Here is a 12,399-nt window from a genome sequence, read left to right as displayed (position 1 = left end):
AACTTTATCAGGTCCTTAGAGACAAAGATCTCACCATGCAAGCAGATGGGACCATCAAGGAGCGACGCATTGCGACTCCATATTTAAAGCATAGATTTGATATTCAACATGTCAGGGTGTAAATATCCGCAGTACCTATTGTGTGTATTTATCATAATGTCATTTTTCACAAATGAGAAACTGGAAGCATTCCTTTTTTGGTTTTCATCAGTTTTATATGAAGTAAAAAAAAAAATTCATGCATGGGACTTGGTGACCATATTTTTTGTGTGATAACTTGATTATAGGGGCCTAGATACCTGCTGACACTCCAAATGTAATATATTGATTAAGGTGCATGTTTTATTTAGGGCAGTGGTTCTCAACCTTCCTAATGCCGCGACCCTTTGATACAGTTCCTCATGTTGTGGTGACCCCCAACCATAAAATTATGTAATTATATATTGTAAGATATGTGTTTTCCGAAGGTCTTCGGCGACCCCTGTGAGAACCGCTGATTTAGGGGGAAGGAACCCATAAACAACTTGGAGTAGTAAAGCGCAGTGGTTGCTGACAGAGAGTATACTAGTAATAATGATTAACTCATGTTAATTGCTACAGAGTTTCCAGTCAGGCACAGACTGGCCATCTGGCAAACCCAACCAAATGCCTGGTGGGCCCATGCCCAATAACGCCACCCACCATCAAGGCCGCCTAGGTAACCGGTGTACTAATTTAGTGTTCGATTGTCTGCTGTATCTAAGCGGATGCAAAAGTGTGGTGTCTATGCACACACGTGTGATCTATGGGGCGCCAGGACCCATTTTAGATTCCAGTCTGGTTCTGGTAGCAGTGCTGTGTCTTAAGTTTTACCCATAAACAGCTAATAGATGTGATATCGGAACTGGCATTAATCCAACTTTTTTCCTTTAGGTAGGTAGAACTTCAGTTGTTGTTGAGCTGTGATTCCCATCATTTTTTGCAACGTATTAGTGGCACCCATGCTTGTTTCCCCGGCCCAATTAAACGCGATGTATAATGGGTTTATTTGGAAGGGTTAGAACCACTTATATTGCCAGGGCACCTTATGGCCCCTATGAAAACCATGCACGATACGGTATGTCTGTCACATTTATCCAAGTCCTTTCTGAGTGACAGGATGTAACAATTTTTGTGCACCAAGTTAATTTTATTAAACTTTTCAGAGCTTGGTGTGTCGAAATTAAATACAAGCTGCATTTCCTAAACTGGAACAAAATGTCTGTCAAGGGGCATCCGAGGTGTATGTAATGTGCCGGTGACACGGTTGCAGCGCTGTAGGAAATACAGCTATTATTTTTGCTATCTGGTATTTATATTTGAGTACTTTTTATAAAGTTGGACAGTGGGCACATAAACATGTCCTCAAAAATACACAAATATACGAAAACAGATGCAAAGAAAGTCCAACCAGCAGCACTGATGATAGCAGTATATGTGTTCATTACCTGCTCATTGCCAGCTTGGACTATTATTACTTATTTAATTTATCGATTTATCATATTCTTCAGCATTGTACAAGGAGAATTGTGCCTGTGTGTTATGGGTGCGGAAGACTGAATGCTAGAGGGCCACAGTAACGTTTATTCATAGTACGTTTTTTAAGTACCACTTGTTTTTTAAAGTTTTCAAGTTTTTAACCCCCCTCTGTCCTGATTAGCAGTGCCTTTTTGCTTTGACCGGACTATTGTCATGTTAACGGACTGTCTCACAAGCGCCCATACACCAGGACCCCTGCTTCCATTCTGTAACACCTCATTAATTTGCAGACAGGTTAGGTAGACTGTGTCATCTTTTTTCTATACTCTCCCCCTGTGCTGCTGCTTAAGTCCTATTGTGTTGCGTGTCAATGGTCAACTTGCTGTCTGCGGTCCTTTAACTGTTTTAGTCCTGTAACTAACTCAAAACCAAAGCTTTTATGTGTTATAGAATTAGCCGCTGTAATTACTGTGTTAAAAAAAAAGTTTAATTACATTTAGCCACAAGACAGAAATGTGTGTTATTCTTAACAAGGAACAGTTATATTTAATAGTTAGTACCAAATTCTACTTTGTTGGTTGTCAATGTTGATGCACTGTGTATATCAGTATTCCATTACATCTGGGTTTGCTGCACAAGTAGGAGCGAGGCACAAATGTGTGAGACGGGAGCTGCTGTGCTACTACTTAGGGTCACGCGATCCTACTGAGCTTCCACCTCCTGGTCATGCATAAAACGTAAAAGCCATCTCTGTATACACAAATCAGGTCTGTACAGAGCAGGTGAAGCTCTAGGTACCAGGAAAATCAGGTTTTGTTGAGCTCTGATTTAAATTTACAGTTTTCAGGAGAGTTGTGTTTCGGCTACTTGACTTCAGTGTGCATTATGAAGGGCCATCGCAGGCACACAATTCTCCTGCGCACTCCCCTTTTAGTGAATAGAATCCAATTTGGTTCAGGGCAAATTATTTTACTGTCTTTGCATCTCTAAATTGTAAGACTTTTCAGCTGATTGTATTGGTTTGTCTCTCCAAGCCATGTCTTTTAATACGCATTTTACTATGTTCAGGATTAGTGGAATACATTTGGAAGCCAGCTACTTATTAAGAAGTGGATTTAAAACATTTCAACTCAGTCTTTCATATATTATAAAGGGACATTATGTAATGTCTTGAATAGTATCGCGCCAGTTTGTATGTGTGTATTCTCTAACAAACTGCAGAGCCGATTCAAGTGAGTATCTCCTGCCAGGATTGCTGAGCTGGCCCCACATAATGCCTAGTTATATTATTAAGGCAACCTCAACATCAAGAATTCTTCCCACATTACTCATGGATCATCCCAGAAGACATGACCCTTCAAATAGAAGTAGGTTGACCACAGTAGGTTGGTCCTTTATGATGGACTGAAGTCAAGGAGATAAACTCACCCTAGCATGATATGAAGATATTCTCAAAATATAAACCCCTGGTGGAATTTACCCCAGGAGCTACCAATTGTATAAGTTTTGAGAATATCTTCACATGAGTATTAATAAGAACTAAGACACTGATGAAATAATTGGATAGGAAGACCTTCACTTCTGCAATAAAGTTTAACAGATTTACCAGGGTATGTACAAGAACAGAAACAACTCATGTTTTATATTCAGCAATAACCCACACACATGGGCATGGCATTTTTTGCACATTGTGGGGTCTAAATTGCAACATGTGCATTCCAGTTTTCATAATTGGAATATTGGCAGATCACTTTGCTCCCCTATTTCAATTTAACCTCATACAAAAACTAGACAGCACAGGGACTCTGATTAGGGGCATATTGACATGTTCAATGCCGCTGATTCCACACCAGCACCTTCAAAGCTGGTGTAACAAAAAAGAAACCAATTTTTACATCCGCTTTGCTGTATCGCCATGTTTTGTTCTGAATGAATACATGATAGAACCCCAAAATTTTTAATTTATGTTTAGCAACCCCTCCTGAGTACTGCAATACTTTATACACACTGCTCATTGGATCGATATTAGGATCCATATTTAAAAAAAATATATAGAACAGAAAAAGGCATGGCTGTTCCATTAAATAGTGTTATGCCATTAATGAGCACAAGCCCTTTGTAATAATACAATGAGTATAGGTTAGGGGTCCGATAAAATTCAGTGCCGTAGAGGTGTTCTTGAGATGCAGAAATAAAGAACAACCAGACTGCTATAAATATTCTAATTTTATAGTGGTGTTTATTTCACAGTTCACACACATAATTGCTTGCTACAATTGTATATTTACATTTACAGCGTGGCAGAAGATTCACTTGTATCCATCTCTAAGAAGCCACGATAAAAAGTCTTTACATTTATAATATATTTGTATATATATATATAGCTATTTACACTTTGTTCAGGTAGAAATAGTGCCATGAATATTTACAAATTGAAGTATGATTACTATTTTAACATTTATGGTGTCTCCATTTTCTAATAGCTTGGGTCAGCTGAAAGTCCTTCTTCTGCCAGTGGAAAATCCTGTTCACCACAGCCTTGCCAAACTGGATCTCACCCACAATGACGTAAATCACGGGTCGAGTGCTGGGAACCATCTCCTCTGAACATCTTTCATTGATAAGCATCCACCGTGAAATCATATTACGGGTGTCATATGGAAGGAGATGTCCTTGGTTAATAAATTCAATGTGACCGTCTGTCTCATATTGATAGAACCCAGAAGATGCCATCCTTTTTGACAACTTAACTTTCACGGCTGAAGGAAAAAAAGAAGCATAGTTAATCAACTGCGGTACTAATTCACATTATATACTATACATTGTTTATAGTCGCTGGCATTACCATTGACTAAGTTTTAAACCTTTTGAGATCCCAGGGGGTAAGCATTGCAAGAGAAAAGCCCTATGTTTTTTTATCCCCTTGGCACCGTGTGATTAACAGTATCCATACGTTTCTATTGAAATGTAAAGTCATAGTTGGAGGTCTTGGTGACGGGCCACATGCTGTATATAATCCATTTAGGGAGTTTCTTTGTAATGTAAAATGGGAACCTTTGCTGAAGAGGGACACAAAATCACAAGAGACTGTGATGCTGATGTCCAGAACTACTTCTCCATGCATTGGATATAGTACTATGGGTAATGTTACTACATTGTAAATGAATATGGTATTTGTCAGAGGTTGTGCTGAGTACCACTCAAGGTATGGGTGGCATGAAATTAAATTGACAAGGGGCTGTTACTGGGTAGTATGAGGCTACCAAAGTCCTGAGTGTGGGAGATCAGCATGTAGAGGGTATTAAAAACGCAACCTTACAGTATGGCGCTCCAGAATTTGATGGCGCTATATAAAACAATAAATAATCATAATATACATATAGAGTATATGTAATGTATTTGCAGTGGATGTTTTGTGGGGACTGTAGAGGATGTGATGTAGATAGGTGTGAGTTAAAGCCCCCAGATCATGGATTAACCCAGCAATGCCCTTACTGTCACACACACATTCATACTCATACTCACCAAAGCTGTTGTCACAGAATGCATCCAGTACTGACTTGGTTAACACAGACTCTTCAATAGCTGGGCAGGTTTGGCAAACTGGTTGTGGTATTTCTAGAATGAAAAAATAAAATAAAACACACTTGTTAATGGTACATTCACCCTAATAATAGAGTAATATACAATTGTATAGTAACAAATCACTCAAGTGACATTGGAGGTCATCATCATTAACTAATGGAGACTTATCTTCCAGTAGTATAACAATATGATATTGGCTATTGGCCATAATTATTTTTATTAATATACCCCGAGGGATTGAAAGGGTTTATGAGTCCATGAGCCCCCGTGGGTGCGGTAGGAGTCCTCACCTTTGTACATGTAGATGTAGTCCTTGCTGAGTGGGGCCAGGCACATGTCCTCACCCCGTGGGAAGCGATCACAGTCTAAACTCTCCGGCCACGACTGGCCACGGCAGGCGAGCACCGGGGCACAGCTGTCTCTCACGGCGACACACATGCTGCGGCAGGGCTGGATAAACCTGCGGGAGAAGCGCACGTTAGAGCACGGCAGCGGCAACAAGAGGGCAGCGTGTTACGGGATTTAAACCCGTTATTAAGTTATTAGGCATGAGGATACACTGAATTCACTGGGTTATGTCTGCCCCCCCCCGCACACAAACAGTTAAACCATTTCCCCGAGGGTTGCAGGCATAGAATCCAAGTCACTTTATTGCCCGATTGAGACAATTGTTCGAACGATAAAGCCAATAAACACATCAGCTTCACGTAACACCAAGTCTTTGCAGGCTTTTGCAGATCTGCAGGTGTACTCTGTACTTTTCCTACCCAGCTAATGCAATACCGAGCGCGAGTCTGTATAACCAGGAATGAGATGAAGGGCATCCCTTTTAAGCAAATAACTTCAGATCAGCGCTATTACTTTTACACGGCTAGGAAGTGAATGGGCGAAATGTACTTACGTATCCATGCAGACTGGGGCGAAAACGGAGCAGATGAAGGTCCTGGCATCGGCGTGACATCCAGTCTGGACAAGGCTCTCCCACTCGGCTGCCCGGGGCAGGACCTCGCCCTCCATGCTGGTGTGCCCCATGAGATTGGGGAGCCTCATCTCCGAGTACGTGGTGTCATAGCACAAGCCAAATTCTGTAGGAATGGACACGCATTTTGTGGATAATCCCATATCAAATGCATTGCTGAAGCCCAACAGGAAGCCGACGAAGAGGAGAGACTCTGCAAGAGAAGGCATGCTTCTGTCGTGGGTCTATCGTGGGTCTATCGTGGGTCTGTGAGTAGGACTGCCGAGGACTGACTCTTTCCTCTGCCAAGTGCACAGGTACTGAGTGTGAGCTGCTGGGACCTCCTTATATACAGGCCAGGGGTCTCCTTATCAATGCTTTCATCGGGACACTCGAGACACAAGCTCGCCTCATTGCCCGCTCCGGTGATTGTTGTGATAACGAAAGAGGTGGAGACACCGAGATGGCAGACTACTTTCATTGAAAGTGTCATTTGCATAGGGGGCTCCATTACTTTGAGAATGTATCGTGCACACGGATATTAAAATGGGACAAATTGGAGTTTTGTTATGTATATGCTAAGTGGTGTGGAGAGGGGCCCTGGAATGGCAATAGGCAGACAGGCTGTCTCCGGGGCCCGCGCAGACTGTATTGTCATCATCTGACAGACATATCTGAGGGACGGGCTTACAAGTGAAAATATCTTCTTATTGCTAATTGCTGCGCGTCTCCCTCCGTTTTACCTCATACCAGGTTTCTTCACGGGGACAGGGGTTATCAAGCAATCACTAGAGCCGTCCATTTCACGTCTGGAGCCGACTTTTAAATATACCTACCTGCTATAATTATGTAGCTTGCAAATTATAACGACCTGTTCTAGAGCAACTGTCTCGGTGTGTCTAACTCTACTTTAGATTAAACCAACTTTAGCGCCTCTATATATAATGTATAAATATATATATATATATATATATATATACTATATATATATATATATATACACACACATATATATATATATACATAAACACACACACACATATATATATATATATATATACAGTATATATATATATATATACTGTATATATATATACAGTATATATATTTATATATATATATATATAAATAAATATAAAACTGTAGCAGCAGCACACTGCACAACATAAAAGGTTGTAATCACATGACTTTTTTTTAATGATGCTTCTTTTTCTAACGGGCTTTGTCATTAGTTGCTGACTTTTATAACTATTATATTAGAATGATATGAGGATCGAAAAAAACATTTTTCAGGTTTCCTACATTATGGCAGACATTTAATCCATCATAGCTCTGTCTATTATATTCGTTGGACCCTGTGAGCATTGATTTGGCCGCAGATTGCATTTGTTGGGCTGTGCAAGCTAGTTTGCGATGATAATAAAGCGCCTTCAGCTGGTGCCATAAAAGCCGCTGTCACTGCGGGTTTGCAGACACCTGTCCTGACAGCAGATAAGGCAGATGCCTGTCTCCCCGTCCCCATTTAGGAGCAGACAAGTGGCAGCACAGCTACCTGCACGGAGAAAGCCCATCCATTAACACTTCATTGCCAAGTTCATCAAGCGCCAGCCGATCATCAGGTCAGCGCTCCTGCCCGGTAAAAACGGTTTCCATCGGAAAAAGAAAATGGGATTATACATCAAAGTATTCCCAGTGCCAAAATCATACAGCACATTTGTCACAGGAAACAAGGCACCCTTCTTTTTTTTTTAATCTGCTGAATGCCCAGACGGTTTCCCAGTTTCCCCTCCCTTCCTGCACACTAGCACCCAAGGGGTTAAAATACTGCAATCCTTTCACGTGTATTGTTTGTAAATAGTAGGACAGGGGAAGTAATAATAATATTATCGATGGATAACAATAACTAACCAAATCATAGTTTGATTAATGATAGATCATTACATTTGCGCTAGAATCTCACTTTCCAGAACAACATTTTGAAAGCATATTCCTTTGTGTCTGATCTAATCATATTTGAAGGGCTTAGTGATCTTACTTCTTACAGACACCTTCCTATTAAAATTACTCACAGCTTGTGTTTTTTATATGTTTGATTTTTTTTTTAGATTTATTTAAAAGCTGTCTCTCTCTTGGAGGACTAGAGTTGTGCAAAAGCTGGCAAAACCCACATACTATTTTTAAGATTTATTTTAATTAAGTGCGCTGAACTGTAAAAGGTAGGGTACAGAGGCATCAGTAAAGTCCTTTTTAGTTTCCCATTCACATTGAGTTCAGTAAGTAGTTCTTTAGATTTCTAAGATATAATATAATATATAATGTAATATATTTTAGCAGAAACACTGGAAGCCATACATGGTAGGGACCTCAATTAGATTTGTATTTATACCTAATGTAGTCACATCAAAAACCCTGCAAGTTGCTGTACTTACTATATGTCTGCACCTATTGCACTCCCCTTTATTATATATACACCAAAAACTAATAAAACACATTTGTAAGCGCTTAATAAGTAAGAATATACATACAAATATACATAAACATTTGGTGATTAGTAGATGGGGTTTATTGAGCAGATGCATACAAAGCTATATGAACATATTCTGCTGTCTGTCATAATTAAATATATATCCCATTGTATAGTGCTGCAGAATCTGCTGGTGCAGTTGTATTCAGAGATGATCATTTTTAGCAACCTGTAGTTGGCATATATTTTATCTGCCAGGTATAGGTAAGGCAGTATATCAGCTTTAATTGATCTGATAATAAATTAGATCTCAGCCGTTCTTATTGTATGAAGGTTATTATATGTAACATTAAGGTTTCATGACGGAAGAATAAAATGTGTACAATTGCTGGCTTTTCATCAGTGTTAGGTAGTCAGGTAGTCTACTTTTCACTTCAAACTTTTATTTATGTAAAAATGAAAGCATAAGTCTCCCACTTAAGGATTTCCAATTCAGAATCGATCTACTTACACAGTGAAACGTTTATTATTAGTGAAAAATCATAGTAGATGTAATCAAAAATAAAATAACAAGTCATTTGCTACCTATAATGTCTTCAAACAGAAGAGCAACTTTTGAACCAATTGTATACATATAAGGCCCCATAAGATTTCCAGAGATGAATCCAATAATAAAAAATGGACACCTTGTATAAATGTAAAATCATTTTAAAAAAAACTAAATAAGAGACATTTTTAGTTTCCTGTATATTATCAAGATAAATAAACCAAGATGTGTTAGCTCACAAGAAAATTGAGTCTTATATTGAAGTAGACACCTTTTATCGGCCCAACATAGAAAATCATGTAAAGTTACAGATATTTTGGGACCTCATAGGCTTCTTATTCAGATGGAATTGATTATTATTATGGATGAAAGAAATTTTTTTTAACTCAACACTGAAAGGTCAAAGTACAGACCCTCTCAACATGGAAAAAAGTGTATAGCCATGTCACCATTGTATCCAATCTATACATAATTATCTGGTAGTACAAGGAAAGGTAACTGTATCTAAGAGGTTTCTGTATAGTAATGAACTTGTTAGAAAGAGTGTATAGCAATACAAATTATGCAAACTGCGAAACCGGTTTACACATACGAATATGTTGCAGGCAAATCTCATTTGTTAAGTTATAGTTGTAAGTTATGTTAAGTGCCTTAGTTTGTCACTTGAAAGGCTTGGATATCATTTTCTGGTAGATAGGATAATTCTGTGTTTGAGAACAAAGGTGCATTCATGGACAGGTTGGGTCCCGAGCAGGGCTGGGCTGGGGATGCCATCAGTGCAGCCGTCAGCTAGATATAACAGACCACGTTATGGTTTTATGCAACCAATTTCATACTACGGGATAAAAATATGTCCTGTCAGCAGCATGCTAAAGTTATATGTGTCCTGGAAAAAATGGCTGATGTGACAACCATAGCTTTTTCTTTCCACCCAACATCCAACCCAAAAGCTACATCCTATACCGTCTGTGTTCTTCTACATACTACAGTATTTCATTATAGCAAAACAGACAGTCCAGGCCAATCATGTGGCGTAACACAAAATCTTACTAGTATTCTAGCTAAAATTAATCATTGGCTTCCACCAAAACATTGGATTAGTTATCTGGGAGCTGCCTCTTGACCTCAATCAGACCGAAGTCTACAAGTCTTCCCACATTGCCAATGGATTTTCCAGTTGTGGATTGGTTTAAGACTGAATCCAGTTGTGCTTTGTTGGCCAGGCTGATTACGAGGGGCAGAGCACAGGTGTGTTGGGTCAACTTTTATTTTATGTAATAAAATATTTCTTTTAAATTGAGGAACGAATGGCTGGTGAAAACCTATATTCTTGAAAGAAATCTGTGGATAAAAGGATTTGGGGGGGGGCGGTGGCAGTACGAGACAGTGTAGGTGTCTCCGAAAGTGACTGTCCAAGATAGGCAAACCACACGGAAGCAGTCTAGAGACATTTATCAATGCTGATGTCTGCGGAGACTGTCCTTTTTGCAACCAATGATGAAACCAGAAAAACACTTATTGTAAAGCAGCTTAGTTGGAGAACACCTGCTGTGACGCAGAGACACTTACATCCAACCTAGGCTGACTTCTGGCTGACTTCTTAATTGACTTCAAAAAATACAAATAAAGTATGTTGCTACATTGCATTACACAAGAGAACACGTGTCATCAGCCTTCATAATGACCAGTAAACTAGTGAAAGTGTGAGGGATAGGAAAGCAAAGCTCAACAATATATATACATCCTTGCAGTGTGGTCATGATAATTTATAATTGGGTATAAACATATAAAGTTAGCACAGTGTGAATAACACATATTACCACTTATGTACCACCTCACTGTATACCACGCCGTATTTAATGTTCAGCGGAAAATCTCCTCCCAATTCTTCACAAGCCAGTGTATACCTTGGTGGGTAGGGGTGAGCAGCTACAATAATAGATGGGATCCAAGAGCGTTTGCAGAACAGTTAGAGGATGAGCACGGATACCATGGTTGACTTGGCTGAGACAGATGGCATTGTAAAATGGACAGTGAGACAGACAGAGTGGCTATATGCACTAAGGATGCAACTAACTGCATATAGCTAGCTAGATGTTGACTACCTAACCTGTGAAAGTCTATGGATTTAGGGTCTCCAATATTCATCTCCAAATATACTGCCACTAAGAAGCATGGGCTACCTTGCCATTTAATGGGGATTTATTTGTTAAAGTGAGAGTATTCAGGAGAGTTGTGATTTCATCTTGGGGTCAATCCATGTCACATCATTATCCACTACTAGCTTGGCTCTTTTAAGAAGTGAAACTTACATGGACCACGTGTGTTTCACATGCAAGAAGAGCTGGGCGAGTGTTGATTAATGCATTGTTTTTTCAGCATGCTTTCTTAAAAGACATCTTACTAATTTACCAAAGAATTATATTGTACCATCTCTATTGTTCTTGCAGGAAACACATCTTGAGGTTAGAACTATGTAATGCTTAATGAACTCGATGAGCTAAAACAGCACACTGTAAACGTTCACCTAAGTGAACTAATCCTACTAAATTCACTCGTTTGTAACATCTTAGACCTGTCATAGTTTGGATCCCTGTGTTTCCAAACACAACTACATTTTGTTTTGCGTTTTCATTGATAGAGCCAATTGGGTTATATTTATAAAGGTCACTGCTAGCTACATTGCTTACTGGGGCCTCATCTGGCTTTACTTGGCTACTAAACCCAGGTTTCTAATGAACAGAACCCTAAGAGAACGCATTTGTTAAATTCAACATAGGTTTGTCATTTTTACATAATCCTACATTTTATAGCTCCGTGCACTAGATATTCCTTTTATAAAAAGAGTTGACCTTCAAAACCTGTAAGTCATCTGACTGGCATTTGCAGTGACAAAAGTAATACGTATTATTAGAAACCCAACTTGGGAGCAGAACTTATAACTTTCCATTCTCAGGATTTCTCAGGAGCCCTGTAGTTTGAAACGATGCCTTGCTTTGTACATCTATAAGCCCATCTCCATAACTTCCTTTGATTCCCTTTGTTCTTAGTATTATTAAAGGTGCCGTATAATTTCACTCAGACAGAGAGGTGTTGCTCCCCAGTCACAGAGTACACATCAAACTGTTTATCACACATTGAGTCTATAGAATAAAACACGACTCGTGGGATGAGGTGTGATTAAGACTCTATACATTTAGTTAGCCAGTCTCCTAAAACAAATAATGAAAAAGAAACCCAAAAATGAGTTAATTAAGACAAAAATATATGATTAATTCAGGCAGTATTTCTAATAAAACAAGATAGTTGCAGGTGCGCAGCACAGCGGACTATTCCTGAGCAGGAACA

General features: G+C 39.3%; 1 protein-coding gene across 1 annotated transcript; it reads right to left on the bottom strand.

The window, feature by feature from the left end:
* Nucleotides 1–3,719: 3,719 nt before the first annotated feature.
* Nucleotides 3,720–6,270, bottom strand: LOC128491367 (secreted frizzled-related protein 2-like). The gene is made up of 4 exons (XM_053463687.1): nucleotides 5,984–6,270; nucleotides 5,373–5,542; nucleotides 5,023–5,115; nucleotides 3,720–4,256 (listed from the first exon to the last, which is right to left on the bottom strand). Exons 1-4 carry the CDS (start codon nucleotides 6,268–6,270, stop codon nucleotides 3,949–3,951), a joined length of 858 nt encoding a protein of 285 aa, XP_053319662.1. The 3' UTR covers nucleotides 3,720–3,948.
* Nucleotides 6,271–12,399: the final 6,129 nt, after the last annotated feature.

This window comes from Spea bombifrons, chromosome 4 (assembly GCF_027358695.1).
Source record: "Spea bombifrons isolate aSpeBom1 chromosome 4, aSpeBom1.2.pri, whole genome shotgun sequence".
In the NCBI taxonomy this organism is placed as follows: Eukaryota; Metazoa; Chordata; class Amphibia; order Anura; family Pelobatidae; genus Spea; species Spea bombifrons.
The sequence above is the reverse complement of the archived record's forward strand: the minus strand, read 5'-3'. Positions and strand labels throughout refer to the sequence as shown.